At 46.2% G+C, this 17,572-nt stretch overlaps 1 protein-coding gene across 1 annotated transcript in view; it reads left to right on the top strand.

Annotated features, from left to right (window-relative positions):
• Positions 1-10,295: 10,295 nt before the first annotated feature.
• Sarm (sterile alpha and armadillo motif) overlaps positions 10,296-17,572 on the top strand; it is a 203,498-nt gene continuing 196,221 nt past the window's right edge. Inside the window, exon 1 of the mRNA XM_050193604.3 lies at positions 10,296-10,661. Within this exon, the coding sequence (XP_050049561.1) occupies positions 10,554-10,661 (108 nt within the window). The 5' untranslated portion in view covers positions 10,296-10,553. The remainder of the gene's footprint in view (positions 10,662-17,572) is intronic.

Here is a 17,572-nt window from a genome sequence, read left to right as displayed (position 1 = left end):
TCTGGTGCAGCACTCCCGGCTCGCCTCCCGAGACGACCGGGGGCGAAATTCAAGATGAATAGAAAAAAATACTTCTAAAAAATAGTACAGTACAAAATTCATTTTAGATATGACATCAGAGCATAAATTTAGTTACTAGTCGTGTTATTGTAGTGCCTGGAATAATTATACATTACTTATTACTGCACACCATAGCACAGAATCGCAGACTTCAGAGACCCGCCACGTGAGCACGACTTCGGCGAAATTCCTGGAAACTCGCAAGTAGAAAGCGGAAGTCATGACGTCACGCACAAGAGGGTGACAATTTAACCAGCTAATTAATGGAAAACAGTTGCCTTGCGTAGACATCAGCCTAGCAGAGCGAATGTGATCTCCGATACGCGTTCTGTTCGGTTGCTGCAGCGTCACAAAGTTGTAGTATGCAAAATTTGCGAGAACGGAGCGGAGAGAGCAGCCAATCGGCAAGCGGTGAACTCCCCGGAAGTTTACTTCTCTCGTTTGTCGTTTCTTGCAGACAGTATACTACAAAACGATATGTTTCTCGTCTTCCAATGAATGAAATCTTTCTCTAAAAATTATTTTTTTTCTTCTCAAGCTTAAACACGTTTTCAAATAGTAGTAGGTGTGACTGCTACAGTTTGTAACTATTAGTTCCTCTGCGTCGTCCCTAGGTGGTGTCGCGCACAGCGAAAAAAAAAGGCAAAAGAAACGACGGGAACAGTGGCGCATTTTCAAGAGGCAGCAACAGCATTCCAGTGGCTCGTTGGCACCCGATGATGGAGTCGATTTCGCTGTACAACCAACGCACTATTTGCTTCGAGAAACGAAAGCGACGCCGGAATTCGCTTTCTGCAATTTTTTAAAACGCGCTTCGCAGCTCCACTCGCTCTTTTTCCTCGTCAAGCAACGCCAGCGCAACAACCGAAGTTCCCAACGCAAGTGCCATTTTCTCGAATTAAACTATGGATTGGATCCAAACGTGCCATTCCACAGCCGCAGCCATCGGTTGGATCCAATCCATCACACGCGCCATGCGAAGCCGGTCTCGTAACGAGCGTATGATCGCTCTAAAATTCTCAACTCCCGTCGGGTTCGGCGCCTAGCAGACGACGTGCTCTGTTGCAAGATGATTGACGGGAGCGTGTTGTCATTTTGACGTCACCGAAAACGCGGCTGGCGACGTCGGCCAATCGCGCGCGCCGGTAACCGACCGAACACGACGAACAACGATCTCCGATCGCACCCCTACTCGTTTGCTGGCAACAGCTGCGCGCGCGCGCTCCTTACAAAGTCTGACGTCAACACCGGAGAGGACGCATGAAGTGCGCTTCGTACGCCGCTCGCTAGGGGACTACGCCCCGCCAGGTGGCGAGCGTTGCGCTTCCTCCTTGCCCGCACATCGTGCCAGAGGAAATACCTTCACACGCTTAAACTAAGGAACACCAACGCCGAGGTGCGAGTGCCACTAAGAAACACCCAAGTCAAAAATTAGGGTCGCCTACTATGTTTTTGTGTGTGTGTGTGCGTGCGTGCTCGGGACGAATATCTGTATCTTTTTACACTTGTTTTTCGTTTATGGGCACTAAGCGCGGTCAGCTATGGCGCTCAAGATTTGTGGCGCCGCGCTACGGAACACATTCAAATCTCGGACGCCGTGAACCATGTTGGTGCATTGCGCTCGGCGTGATCTGCACCGCACGCGCTGGGGCTGATAACTGTGCTAGCATGACCCGACCTTCTTGCAATTTGTTTATAAGTGCTTGCTAACAAGATGCTATCCAGCAGAAATGCCCTGGGAATTTGTAAAGCTGTTTTAATGCTAAAGCTTAAAACCTCCAATTAACGAAATTTGCGATTTAACGAAGTTTTTCGCAGCAAGTACAACTTTGTTATATCGAGGTTCGACTGTATGGTCAAATGGCCCTGCAGGCTGACAAGGCAGTGCCAGTAAGCACACTTTCTTTCAGCGCAGTAAACAATTCCGGCATAAAACTAGAACATATGTCGGCTCATAGGTACTTGTAAAGCACACCAAGCTCTTCGGGGAGTAGCGCATTATATTCTAGAATCTTTTGTTTACTTGATCGTCTTTGATTTATACATTTGGTATGCGCTACTGCTTGTGTGTGTGCCTTCTCCTGGCCAATCCTTTAGAATGAATATGTGCCGCTGTGACACAAGAGGTATGGAATACTTAAATGTACCTAGATGTGAGTTGTACTTCTCTGTACATACACCTGTTGTCACCAATCTTCTTTCGACAAAAGAAGACAAGGACAGGAAAGGCGGGGAGGTCAACCAGACTAGCTTACGATTTGCCAGCCTACACTGAGGGAAAGGGAAATAAAAGAGGAAGAGAGTGAACACCGTGTGCACACGATGATTCACAGGACTATAAGCTAACTCGGGCCGGTGCACTTCTTTCAACAAGCGTCATACATTGCCTTCATCCTCTTGACATTGCTGCGTAGACGTCCCGACACTACACCCGTCTGGTTTGATCGCATTTCGGCATAGCTTGAGAGCGGGGTAGTGCCGAAATAATAATAGCATGAAAATAAAGTTGGGACCATTGTGGTCCGTAGTCGTAAACGTTGCATCATCATTCTTTTGACGAGAGAGAGAAGGCAGGGAGGTAAACCAGACGAGTGTGCAGTTTGATACCCTACACTGGGGATATAGGCGAACGGTGAATAGAAAGAGCGAGGCTTTATCACTGGTCCCTTCCGTGATGATAGGAGGGGGTGAGCAGCCGGCCTTCCTTGCGAGATCGGCACGTGCTACTCAAATGACCCCTTTCTGTCGCCTTCTACTTAGTGGCAATGAAGCTACTACCAACATGCCGTAATGATGGCAACATACATGTTTTTGTAAACATTGTGGGAGATCGTGAGCAATCATGAAATGGGCAGTCGCCAATTCACTAGACCGTTGTCCGAAGAAATCTGCAATAAATTAGGTAATAGATGTAACTGAAACCTTGGGAGGTACCATCAACTAACTTATTTCATTTCACTTTGGCAACGTAGCAAAGAAAAATCCAGTTGCTGCGTCACATGGGCTGGAGCAATAACCAGACACAGCTCGAACATGAAACGTATTCTTTAATCGCTGTTTGCGATTGATTTTATTCCCGTTAGTCGAGGGAGGATAAGAAAAAAAATCACCGACCAAGCATTCAGGGAAGTTTGGGCGTGTTGGTAGCTGAATCGTAAACTGGGATACATAGCGCAAGAACGACACAAGGACGAAGCAGGAACACGGTACGAGCGCTTACTCACAGGGAAGCCACTACAACAGACACACTGAAGAGAGAGAAGAAAGGAAAAGGGCAGTCATGTGACTACTATGCCAAAAAATTCAAGCTCTTAGATAAAAGCGATCGTCCCGTGTTCCTGCTTCGTCCTTGTGTCGTTCTTGCGCTCTGTATCCCAGTTTACACTCCGTACAGATGGTTAACCAGCAAAACTGGAACATGCGGCTCCGGTGTTTTAACACTGGGTTAATCCCGATGGTTCATTAAGCGACGGCTTGGCAGGCTGCCGGATCCTCGGCACGCAGTGCCTGCTTGCGCTCGGCTGCACGAGGCTGTTCTTGTGCGCGGGCTGCAGCATCGGCACGGCGTAGACGAGCTTGTTCCCGGTTCTGCTCACGGAGTTGCTGATCGAAAGCTGCGTGCTCTTCAGGAGTACGTATGGCGCGTAGCCTACTCATTACGGAGCCGGAGAGGAACCAGACTGCGACGCAGGGCAACGACGTCACTACTGGCGCAGCCAATCGCACGCCTCTCTTGTTATTTTTCGCGCATGCGCATGAGGTTGCGCCGGAGGCATTTTCGGCGTACAGGCGACAGACGGGTGGACGGACGGATGAATCGGCTAGCCACATACAGCTGCGCTGTAAAAAAATGTTCAGTACGAGTGTGAAGTTGCGCAGCACACTACAAGCCAGTGTGTCTAACAATCGGAAAAGCGGAAATATTCGGGAATTCGGCGTTTCTGGAAAAAAATCTGGGAAATGTCAATGAATGTTGTAGCTGTCTAGGAAATTGAACTGTGCCGGACCTTTGATAGCCTAGTATGTCCCTTGCTCACGGAATCTCGAGAGCACGGCACCGACGTTTCGATTTTGTATCTCGCCTTCGACGTTCCCCGGTAGCTACGACAGGATGACCTGCAGCACACTCGGGAAGTCCAGGAGTAGCACTGGGACAACTCAGCGGAGGGCTTGGTGTAGCCCCCATGCATCTACTTCGCAGTGGCGTTATCTTGCAGTTGGTGGGACAAGGGCGTTTCCGGCGCCCGTTAGTCTGCTGCGCAGTTCAGATTTTCCTAGTCACTGCGAGACCGCGACGTGCGTGAAACCCGAACGACACGAACGCGACCGAACTCTGAATTTTCTCTCCTCGCTGTCTATGTGCCGTGTGCGACCGCACTTAAGTGTACCTAGTGCACCTAGTAAAAAGACGGGGAATGCGGGAGATGGAAATTCAAGACGATGAGCAAAACGTGAACAAGGTGAATGCAGGAGCCAACGTTTCGACAAGTGGACTTGTCTTCTTCAAGGCGACATATGCTGACAATATGTGACATATGCTGACAATATGTCGCCTTGAAGAAGACAAGTCCACTTGTCGAAACGTTGGCTCCTGCATTCACCTTGTTCACGTTTTGCTCATCGTAGTGCACCTAGTGTAGTACCGAAATAGCCGGAAGGGTTCATAGTCTTTCGGGAGGGGCAATGTTCCAAAGAGCTCTGAATGGACTATGTGGTTTTTAAGGGGGGGGGGGGGAGCTCCAGGGCCCGAACCCCGTCCGAAGTTTTCCGGGGGCGGGCACAGTTAGGTGAGGGGGCTACCTCTTCCCCGCCCCCCTAAAGTATCAGTACCAGAATTCTGTTACCCACATCATTTGAGGTTTCTTTGGGTTGCCTCTACATGGTTAGTTAAAATTTTATTGTGGCTAAAAATTTACTGCGCCATTGTTGGCGCAGACGTGCACGGCTTTTAATTCACACTTTCGCTTTATATCTGCAAATCCTGACAATAGGAGGACAAGCGCATGAGAAGCACTAGCGGCAGCTGCACTTCAATTTTTTTTTTATTTCCACTGTGAACACTATTCACAGACACAATAAATTTGAATGTAAACACAGGACAAGGTTTATTATATATTTTAAGGAGTAGGAGGTAGCCAACTAACAATTATTTCTAATGGTATGGATATTGTATGCCTATAGAATGTATCTTCACCTTGCTTCAAATTGTCTTGCGTGCTTTCTTGACCCTGAAAAAGAAAATGTCGCAGTGTCGCCCGAAAGGCGAAGCATAATTTGCGACAGCAAATTAGTGGACAGCTATACGAAGTAAGGATAGTAGTTTTATCAGCCGTATAAACTCGTAAACGTACGCTCACTAAATTAACAAGCACGGTGTCACGCACGCACAGGCAAACATAAACACATCTCTCTCGATGAGCGCGGATACTCTCTGTCACAACGCTGGCGTGGGGAAGCAGCAGCGCGCGATTTTACATTTCGTGCTGCCTCTCGCTTCAACGCGAACCAATCTGCGAGAACACGACACACGCCCGAAGCTATGAGCCCCCGGCGAACCTATAGACTCTGTACTCACCGCAAATCGCTTTCAAGATAGGGCCCGCGCGGCCGCGTCATACGCAGCAGCCGCCAGAGGTCCTAGTGTGAGGTCCTGTAAATACTCGTATAAGGCCGTCACTACAGTGAGCAATTCCTCGAGGTCACACGAAGTTTCTTCAAGTGCAAGCAGGGCGCCACCGTGGGAAGGAAGATTACACCACCGAGAGACGCCAGTCTCTTGGTGGTGCGAGGAAACTCGGGCTGTGAAATTGAACTGTTTCCTACTATGATCTCTTGTAAATACTCATATAAGGCAGTCACTTCAGTGAACAATTCTTCGAGGTCACACAAAGTTTGTTCGAGTGCAAGCAGGTGTCCCCCCCCCCCCCCCCCCCTCCCGGAGAAATGAAAGCTTTCCGCCTATGGATAGTTGCATATTCCAACCGATTTCGTGGTGGGTAAAGTGGTACAGCCGATGTGATCCGCGCACTGCTTTCTTTTTATTTCATCACGGTTCAACTTAAGTAAAGTAGACGAGCACATCCACCCTTACGCCGTCCCTCTATCTTGGGTAATATTCGTCCAGCGCAATTTGCGCAGGCGTGCAATAGGATAGTGTGGTAGTATGCAAGCATAGCCTTGCACTGATAGAACACCTTCACGAGAACACAGCATTTTAGCAAACGCTGTGTCCTACCGCCATGCGCTACATCGACAGGCAAACGCATGCGCCGCTGGAGGCACCGGAGATAGCGCTGTGCTACGGCACGCTTCCTTCCATTGGTAATAAACATTGTAGTTTACTAAATGTAAACAAGTTTAACAGAGCGAGAGATAGCAAAGAGAGGAAAGGCAGGGAGGTCGACCATACGAGCGTCCGGTTTGCTACCCTACACTGGGGGAAGGGAAAGGGGGAACAGAAAGAGGAAAGCGGCATAGACGGAACACTGCGCTCGCAGCAAAGCGCCTTGAAATAAGTCAAGCCCAAGCAAGCGCTCCGCCGTTACGTCAGGCTGCCATCATTCTGCTGTCTGAAGCTGATCTTTCAACAGAGTTCAACAGATGGGACGACGCATCGTATGTGATAGCCGTGACGGCTCACCGCGAGTTATTACGATCGGACACCGTGATTAGCTCCTGCGAGGCGTCAGTTGAGCAAGCGTTGTTGGCCCGTTCGCAGTGAACATTGCCTTTCTCTCATCGACGAGCTGAACTTTTTCTACACTAAAGAACAGCTCGTGAAAGTTTAGCGATAGCTACCTTACTTGTTCATCAGTTCGAATTTTGTTACGCGTTACTTTTTAAAGTTGGTCGGAGAATTTCGGTCACGGTTGTCATGGAAAATCTGGAAAATTCAGAGAAATTAGAAATTTAATGTTGGTAGACACACTGCAGGCAGTGGGAGAAGGTACCACCCGAAATTTAAGCGGCCACTAAATAACTAATTTAGCAGCGGCCACGTGAAGTGGGAATTGAAAAGAGGCAGAGGAGTGGGATTACGTCACGCAGCAGAGTATCATGATGGCAAAATTTTCGCGAAGCAAAATGTGTGGTGGAAAGGAAAAAGAAACCACGCAGCTGGTGCGTGATATCCCCCTAAGTACATTAAAGCTTGCAATTTGTGTTGCAAGTCTGAATAATATGTGTAAACTGCTTTAGTAAATCGAGTTGGAAGGTACTACACGGCTGGACGTTTCCTCTCGGCGTTAGTATGGCGTCATATAGCAAGTTCATTTATTCTTTTTTTTTTTTTCAAATTGTTTTACATCAGCTATATCTTTCAAGTGGCTGGAAGCTCCAACTAAGGCTGGCAGGAAGTAGCTAATGTTGTCATATTTGGCGTTCCTGTATACAGTGTCGCCCATCCTGTACATGGTGTATGCATTCTGTAAACTTGAAAACGCCAATACTAAATGAAAAGTTGAAAATGCTTCATCTCTTCTGCAGCTGTACGATTTTCATGATTCTGTAGATGCAAGCAATGTGTTGAAAGAAAATGTTCAGTCAATATAATTAAGGGATTAAGGCAAATAAAGGGGTTAATGACTTAACTAAATATTGGCGCAAAGCATTCAGAAAACACGAAGGAGCAAGAAAGGGCCGAGCTCTCACAATGGGGAAATGGACAAACATTTTGGAGGCAGCCCAGATCTTGGTGCAGAAAAAAATTTTTTTTTGGAAGTCCAAATTTTTCTCTTTCTCGGAGATGCGCGAGAAAAGACAAAACCTGAGGACAATCCTGAAACCGCTTTAAATCCGTAGAAAAAAAAATGAAGCAATTCAGTGTCATATTCAGGATGCAGGCGGAAAAAAAGGTTTGGAGGAGCAATGAAGATACACTGAAACGAGAAATGGTAGCTGTGTCGTTCAACACGGTAATGGAACGATTCATCAGACGTTGAATAAAACAAGACCAAGTTCACAAAACCAATAAGAACTCGACTATCTCGGCTGGAAACCACCGTAAAAAAAATACCATTTGCGGTGCAATAGAACTTTGGATTGAATACGCGGGAGGCTAATTAAGGAACTACGAGACCAAACACCAAGGAAATCAGAAAAAAGCCATACGGGACAAGAATATATTGTGTAATATGGTATACACGAGTATTATGTATTTACTAAAGATATTGAAGATAAAACCAACATTAAATCTTGCGGATTGATTGCAGTATCGTCGGTAGCACACACATGTTATCATTCAAGCCGTTAAGTTAACAGAACGAGATATTGGGAGAAGTGCAGAATCAGTAGAATGGTTTCATAATTTCAAGGTGCATAAATGATCATCTTCGTGTTGAAATCACAGTGCATATTGAAATAGCCGACGAAAACAACAAACTATGATAGTATGTGGTCTTTCGAGATATTAGCGGGGCGTAAGATAACATAGCGAATGGATTTTGCGAAGTATCCTCAGCGTTACTAAAGGAGACCCTATATCAGAACAATGTTCCCGCAACATATGGGAAGGGTTAACTAATGACACGACAGTGGGTGGACCCGCAACAAAGGTATGCTCCAGGTTTGCTCGCTATCATAATGATATGCATGATAATTAAGGCTAGACGCAAGTTAGGTTATAATTTTACGGACAAATGAGAAAGTCAGATATATGGCCAGGTCCTTCGTTTTCGGGTTTTATGTTTGCTGAGGCTCGCGGGGTAAAGAAAATTCGGGTGCTATTTTTAAAGACGAAAACCGGGGAGAAGCCGGCAGTATAGTTGGCTGGCAGCCCAAAGTTTGGGATTTTCCCGACTACACATTATTAACACAATATAAGCAATGGTCTCGTTTTTTAATTTTAACACAAACGTTCTCTTTAAGCAAGCGAAATCACTGAGAGGAACATATGTAACGGGAAAGTGAGCAGCTCCCAAATTATGCGACGTGAAGACAATGCGAAATGTGTTGGCGCGATAACGTTCTGTGTGGAAATGACTGTATTATGTATAAAGCGCGCATCCGCGTGTTGCACATGTACAGGGTTCATTATGAAAGTAATGAACATGATTTTATCATGACGCGGCTATGACGTCACCTTATTTCGAGATATCAGATAACGCATTTCGAACGCATAGAAACTGGAAGCCCTAGCCATGGGGAAGCGTTCTCTGTGCAAGTGGCGAAAGAAAAGAACACGGAACCCTTAATGAAATGTATAAAGTGATTCCTGCGACAGATGTCATTCTGTAGACCAAGTGGGACGAAAATTAGCCTTAATTTCCGGTGGCGGCTTCAGCCACACCATTAAACTGAAATACTCGCCGTATCAACTGGCTATCGCAATTGCAGAAAGTAATTACCGATACCAAATTGTGTGATTAAACTGCAAAGAAATTAAGCGTAAAACTGCACGTCTGTGTAGTACTGCAATGCGCGCGCTGCTCGCTGCCCCTTGAGAACCTTTCGTCAAATCAGGCTTCACCACAAGGTGTCGATAGGGGGCTCTTAGAGGAGAAGCCCACTTTCGTGGTTGCTGTAATTTAGTGTGCGTGAGTGAGCGAATGCGCATGCGTGTGTGTGTTTTCAGTAACCTATAAGTAGCCAGCAGCGAAGCAGTCTAGTTTTCTACACTAAATATTGGGAGCTAAACTTCCTTGTGAAATGCCTTATTATGTAGATAGTATTTAATTCGGCTCCACCAGCCATACTTGCATGATGACCTATCATAAAGGTGTAAAATCACAGGGGTGTTCTGGAGGCGCAAGGTGCCCGTTTGTTCAAAGCTCTGGTCGTGCGTGTGCACACTGGGGTATATATACTTACAACCTAATGAAGTCGCCCACGTGTTTCGAGAAGCACGCTTGCAAACTGCAGAATTTCGTCACTATTTTGAAACGAGCGCTTCCCGTTCGTGTCGGGTCGAACGTACCAGATGGCGTCGCCGGCTCTCATACTCGAAGTGCGCAGTGCAGCACACGAACGGTGCCGACTCGACGTTGTATAAGTCGCGGCGGCATCGAGAACGACGCCGTCTCGCAGCCCGTGCGACGAGCGCGCGTGTTCGTGCAAATAAACTGTCAAGACCACACTGCTTGAGCTATGGAGCAGAACGAGTCAATGGTTGTCCTCCTCCTTTATTTGACCTGCGAACTTTCACTCTCTTTGTTGCGAGTGCTGGTACTCGCTTTTCTGACAGCCGCGGGCCTTCACCGACACTTCGCGAGCAGACGACAGACCCACTCGCGAGAGCAGACGACGCCCCAGCCGCGCCAAACGCCGGCGCCGCCGCTGCAGCAGCAGGCGCCGTGCGTGGTTGTGTTTATTTGAACCACGTTGGTCGAAGTGTGCTGCTGCTGTGCGGTCGCAGGGCGCGCTGGCGCACGCATACACGCACTCAAGCACGCACGCACGAACATTCCTAGCGGCTCGTCTTCGGCGGGGAGTTTAGGCCTAACGCGGGTCCGACGCACGCGCGCGCGCACTCGCCGAAGTGTCCGGCGTGCGCCTGGATGCAATGTGACGGTGCCATTTCGTCGCCTTCTCGCTGCCAACCGTCTTCTGTCGTGGCTTTCCTGCGGCGTCTTGCGTCCAAGGTCGTCGCCTCGAAGGAGCGCACGGTGAGGGAGATGATGACGCCTTTCTCTTTGCCTTTTAATGCCGTTATTTAATTATAGAGTGCGCTTCGTCTCTCTGGGCGTTTTCGTTCTCTCCAATTGGCGCACGGAGCGCCCCGGGTTAAAACGGCTGGTTGGGCGCGGAGTTCCCGTGGGAGGTCCGCACCACGAGCGGTTCGGCTCCTTTAAGGCGCACGGAAACGCGAAATGTTTGTTTAGTAGATATATTACCTGGATGTTATACTGAAAAGAAGCCGGAAATGGCCGATCTACTTTTCAAAATCTGCTTACTCTTGCGCGAACTCTTGCTTCTTACAAAGCAAGCGAGAAGCACTTCGAAAACCGAGTCAGGGAGGCAAGCCCCCTCCTTATTCGTTGAGTTCTATTTTCGCTCTCACAGCTAAGCTGCAAGTTACTCGCGCGAAAAGCGAACAGACAGTTTCTGCGAAAACCTTGGCTCTCCCGCACTTTGTTGTTTACAGACAGGGGTGTGATGGTAGAATTAAGTCAAGTGCGCAGAGACCGCCGTGTTCTCCTGTTGACAAATCCTATAGTTACGGTCACGAACAGTGCGCCTCTAGGCCGTCATCTGATGAACGTGGTCAGAAAACTAAAATTAGAAGAGAGAAGTTGAATAAGCGGAGTAAGAATTTACAGCCGGAATACAGGTTCTGTAACTACATATTATAACTATGTATTCAGCAATGATAACGTACAAATATTATTAGTGCAGATGAGTCGAAACGCTGCTCGCATGTACCTGGACGGCTTAATTGCTCGCGTGAACCACCAGCAAAAATTCGCGCGTGTTACGAGTTTGACATCAAACATCGTTAATAAAATGCCGGAAAGCGCACTCGAGTCCTACGTTATGTAATCTGTTGTTCTTGGCTCCACCGATGTACGTTGTATTTACGTTGCAGCAGATACATATTATAAAAGCGTAATTCCTTTTTTAGGTCTAAAAAAAGCATCATATAAGAACGGGTCCTTCTGCTTTCTTTAATTTTTTTAATCTGTTGTGCTCGGCTCCATCGATGTCTGTTTTATATACATTGCAGCGGCTACATATTATAAAAGCGCTGTTTCTTTTTAAGACTATTTATATAATCATAACAGTCCACTTGCGGTATGGGGCTTTCCACGGACTAATGGTTCTTTGCGCCGCGCATTCTCACTCCAGAATGCAAGATGTTGTTGGACTGCTCTTCACCGTAATAAAATGTGTTCTGTCGCCCGTAATTCTTTACACCATATCTTGTGATTAGACCGTCATATTGCATCTTCTAGAACCACGAGAACCACAAGAGAGAGAGAGAGAAGTCCTTAATTGAAGCGCGGGCAGTTTCGCCGGCATGGATACGTGTATGCATGACTGCTGACATCCTAATGTGCTTGGAAAGGGGGAAGGTGATGAAGGTGAAGGTGAAGGCTTATTTATTTATTTTTTTCGTCTGTTACAGAAACGGGAGCGGTAGCAAAAGGCTACAAAGGCCTCACAAAGGGCTCCCGTCCTCTTGCCATTCAGCACTATGGTACATAATATGAAATACATTGGTCACATCGTATCAAATCAATGTTACATGGGCAGTGTGGAGGTAAACATATTAGCCAAATCAAATCGAGCAGATTATTAGCGTGAAATACGAAAGAAATACGTACATTATGCAATAGCAATACAGATTGACTAAGAATCTGTAGATACGATTTTGCGAGTCAGGGAAATAAATAACCCGGTAAACATAAATGAATTGTATTATTCGATTGCAAAACAACCATAGCAATGTGTTGCCACATAAAATGCTAAAATATACATATAATCTATATTGCATTTCATGTTCTATGATGAGCACTTTCATAGATTTCCTAAATAAGTTACTGTAATCAGGTAAATTTAGGTGATTTAATAATTGAGGAACCTGGTAACTCAAATTCTGTCTGCCATAAATTGTTCTAGACTGAAGTTTCCCTAGTTTCTTGGCGTAGGCAACCATGAGATTTTTATTCAGATGATGTTGATGTGTACAGTTTGTTAGTTTTTACATGTTGCAAATAACCTATAATAGCATGTCTGGTTGGCTTTGGGCATAGTGTGTTCAATGAATAGAGCATGCGATCTCAAACCCTGAAGCCTACCCCTGTAGTTTTCGAAGTATCTAACGGCTCTTTCTTGTAAGACTATCAATTTTTGTCGATAATTTTGTGAACTTGTTGTACCCCATAAAATCAAACAATGTGTAAGTCGTGAATAAAACATGTATTATTACAATACCTTTTAAACCAAAGTGGAATCAGATCCCTGATGCTGTTAAAACACCCCGTGATTTTATTAAGTTTGGCAGAACTTAGCAAAATCAATGACGATGTCAATCGAATAAATTTATAAAAAATTGTTTCCTAGCTATTATTCTAAGCGTTCGGTGAAATCACCTGATGTAGTCAAGTAATTCTCTTTAGGTTTATATCGGTGCGTGTTCTCAATTTGGCACGTTAATCTTAGTGCAAGTACGCCTGAAGCCAACGGTTAAAGCTTCATTCTAGTGAGGAAGGAAATAAGGCTGCATAAGAGAAGAACTCGTATATTTTTCGTGTGCAAGGCTACCAAGACAAAATCCCCTCGCAGTTCTCGTGCGTACGTAAATTTCCTGGTCGCGTGTAGACAATGGAGCTGTGAGCCATAAAATAAATTGGCGGTTCCCGAAAGTGGTGGGTATGCCCTATAACTTTCATTGTACTGTGCCAATAGATCGCTGCGTATACATCGCCGATGATCAATTAGCGGGAGATAAAGGGCTATCAGTTCGGTAAACACGGTATGCATCACCAAACATATATCACCGCACATAGTCCTGTACATAAGGCTTCCTTCCTTTTTCTTTTTTTACTATGCAATTTTTGTTAATCGCCTATGGCAGATAGCACAATTCTAATTCATGAACTGGATTACTCGAATAGGAGAACATTACTTCCACGAGAAATCAAAATGTGTGATCGACTACTCACCAAATGCCACTAATATAGTTTTTTAACTAACTACATTACGGCACACATGTAAATTTACAAATTGAAGCCGGTGAGTTCGCAAGGGGTATCGACTTGGAACGAATTCTGAGGATGGCACCGGTTTCGAGATATGCGCCGTCAAACCTGGTAAAATGCTCCATTGTCGCACTTAATTTTTTAAAGAAAACGCCGTTTTATGCATCAAAGCACGAGAGTTACTAGAACGCCCGTGTATTTCGTCGCGCACTTTGAAATGTACATCTGAAAACAGGTGTCATCCTGAGAATTCCTTCCAAGTGGATACGGCTTGCGAACTGCAATTCGTAAGTTGCAGTTTGTGCCGCAAAATAACTAGTCAAAAACCTAATTAGCGCAATTTTGTTAATTAGGTGAGTACGCATTTGGTGTATCATGCAATTAGTGCACGCCTCTTCGAATAATCCCCCTCAAGGATTACAATTGTGCTATCTGCCGAAGGCGATTTTAAGAATTCCGTGTAATGTGAAAAAGAAAGACCAGTATAGTGCATAAAGAGGATTGTTTCATTGTATATATTGAATAAACTTCACTTAACTTCATAACAAGCAGGCTATACTGACAGTAGTCAAGAGTTCTACGAAAGTTTGTGTGGTCAGGTAACAAGACGATGAAGAAATTGCGGTCACTGACCAAGTCAAGGTGAAAAACACACGGAGGCCTACGGGTCCCGAAACGTCTCTGTGTGTTCTTCACCTTGACTTGGTCAGTGACCGCAATTTCTCCATTATACTGGCAATAATGGGATGTCATCTTAGCGACTCGTTGGCAAAGCAACGCCATCTTCGCCAATTTCATTTTCGCTTACTTCCAGGGAACACGTCAGATGTCGGGGCGTTATGTGTAGCCTGAGATCAGGAATGTAAACAGCACAAAGGATATCCTTTCTCTGATGCTGCGCTTGCACGGATGTGATTTTTTTTTTTTTGCCACACATAATCGGTGCGCCATTGCTAACGGTGCATCATTGTGTCAGCCCTATTCAGTGTGAAGCGTGTAGGGACTGCTGCCAACGAAGACAGAGGTCAAGACTGCCCGTTTCCTTGAGCTACATACTGCCTGCGCTCTAAAAGCTGTAAATGATAAAGGCCGGCAATGATAGGTCAAAACTATTGTAAGGAAATCGCTGGCAAAGCGAACACAGACTATTGACGAGGGATATCGACAGCGTGCGCGCGCGCGCGCGTGTGTGTGTGTGTGTGTGTGTGTGTGTGTGTGTGTGTGTGTGTGTGTGTGTGTGTGTGTGTGTGTGTGTGTGTGTGTGTGTGTGTGTGTGTGTGTGTGTGTGTGTGTGTTTGTGTGAGCGCGCGCGCGCACACTTCTGTTCTGCGTTGTAAAAAACAAAATTCTTACATTCAGACGCTGACACAGAATGTCGGCTCATAGTTATCAGGCACGGAGTTTTCTATAAATTATATATAGAACGCATAGCATCTATCAACAGGTCTGCGTGATGCCGGCTATCAACGCCGACCAGGCCTTGATAGAATATATCGCTTCATAGATTAGCTTGGTTTTCTTTGATTCATCCATTCATTAAGTGCCACTAGGTGAGCACCCATTCATCGTCAATCCTTCAGAATAAAGGAGGAGGAGGATGAAAAGGAAGGAACTAAATGTAGGGAGGTCAACCAGATGCCCGTCCGGTTTGCTACCCTACACAGGGGAAGGAGTTTAAGGAAAGAAAAGAAAGGAGAGGGAGAGAAGGAGGCACTATTTGTGTGAGTTCATGCGGATGTCCATGACTTCACGCCTATAATCGGTGACTGAGGCCAGGCGCTTTCATGAAGCGTAGCAGTGCCCGCGTCGCTCTGTAAACCTGCGACGCATGGGGCCATGGTCCGAGAATCTTAGTCTCTGAAAAAGGTCTGTTATCTAATCGGTTTAACACCCTCTGAAGAAAGTCGCGTTCGCTGTCGTAGAGATCACAAAAACACAACACGTGCTCAATCGTCTCTTCACAGTTGCACGCGTCACAGGTCGGTGTAACGGACATTCCAATAAGTAATGAGCAGGCTTTCGTAAAAGCCACCCCCAACCAGAGGCGGCACAGTAAAGTTGCATCACGGCGGGAGAAAATCGATGAAATCTGCAGCTTCAATGTAGGATCCAACCGGTGAAACCGGCAGCTCAGGATAAATATGTGCTACTGTGGCACAGAAGGTACACAAGCCTTAAATCTATAGCTGGGTAGGTGTCGCACTTCTCTGCGCATATCCTGTCGTCACGATTCTTAGTAAAGCGATGGACAGGGCTATAGTTGGTGCACGTTTATGATTTTGTCGCGCTGAGTTTATTACTGGAAGAATGAAAGAACACGAGACGGAAGGACCAAGCGCAATTCGCCCTTTCTTCTTGAGTTCCTCCATTCTTTCACTGCTTAAACTCAGCGCAACACAATCGTGACTATGATTCTTCCTAGACATACATCGCCTTCGCCCTCGTGACATCGCTTCGCAGGCGTCCCACACTTTGCATCGGCCTGAAATCAGGTCGATGCGATGCGATGCGATGTTCAGTTGTATAGCGTGTACACACTGACTTGACAAAAGCTTTGCTTCGTATAGATTCCAACATGTGCATTGGATTGTGCAATTTTTTTAAACTCTAACTTTGAGACAACCCGCCGTGCATTTGGATTCGACTACTTGTTGTTTCGTTCACTATTTTTGAGATAGCTCATGTTTGAACGTCACTGTCTGTTCGTTCGCACCATCCGCCATGATAACGAACACTCCGTTGGCTCAGAAGGCGTTGCAAGTTTATAGAGGAGTTCCTGAACCCATTACTTGCATTTCTTCAGTAGTGATACCAGCGCAAAGCGTGATATTCGACTTGTGATACCAATAATAATACCAGTATAAAGCGCCGGTTGCATGCAAAGTTGATCTCTCTCTCTCTCTCTCTCTCTCTCTCTCTCTCTCTCTGGCTTTCCCTCTAGCAAGTCTACTGCCCGTGTGGGCGTTTGTCTGAATTTCTAATTGCATTATGTAGTTTCCGTGTGCGCACCTGCCTATTGATAAGGTCTTCTCTTTTCCTATTTATCTCTCTTATCGTATATCCCTATTTGCTGCTCCAGCAGGGTAGGGCAGCAAACTTGACGCTATTCCCGTTTATGTCCCTATCGTTCATTTCCTGTCTTCTTCCAAACCTCTCCTTTTCTCTTAGGCGCGCAACAAATAGCGTTATATATGTTGAATTCAATAAAAGGAAGAAACATTACGAGAACCCACAAAATAAAACGTGTTCACGTATACTGAGATAAACGTACGCATGTGCATTGGGAAGCGTATAGGATGCTCGTTGAATCGCAAAGCAGAACGCGTTCACTCGCATATTTTGGCGCAGTCATAACAGGCACGTGATACGGCGACATACAAGAACGCCTAAGCTAGAATAGGCTTCCTTATAGGTTCTGATTGTGTCACTATCATACAGTATATCGAACGCAGACAAAGAGAGACAGAGAGAGCTGACGGGCATGTGTAAAACGGAACTCCGGCGAAATGTTCTTACGCAAGGAAACTTCGCATGCGTCAGCTGCGTACATCGCCGTCACCCTCATCCGTTTCACGCAACCATGCGCATCGCACCACCATGGATACAGCGCAGTTTTCTTGCGTTGTGAACATTTGCAACTTTCTTTTCCTTTTTTTTTTCATAGCGCAGCGGAAACTCGCATCATGCACGTGTGGCCTTTGCCATGCTCATGAAAGCAATCGCTAGCTTGAAAAAAAGGAGAAGTGCAAAATAAAGCACACATGGCGGCAGACGTCGGATCGGTCATGCATGCGCTCCATGAGGCCGCATATACGTCGTAGTTCGAGCGCGCACCTGTCTCGCGTGCAGAGAATTGAAACGCCTGTCGTGCAAGG

Source organism: Dermacentor andersoni, chromosome 3 (genome assembly GCF_023375885.2).
Source record: "Dermacentor andersoni chromosome 3, qqDerAnde1_hic_scaffold, whole genome shotgun sequence".
NCBI classification, from domain to species: Eukaryota; Metazoa; Arthropoda; class Arachnida; order Ixodida; family Ixodidae; genus Dermacentor; species Dermacentor andersoni.
The sequence above is the reverse complement of the archived record's forward strand: the minus strand, read 5'-3'. Positions and strand labels throughout refer to the sequence as shown.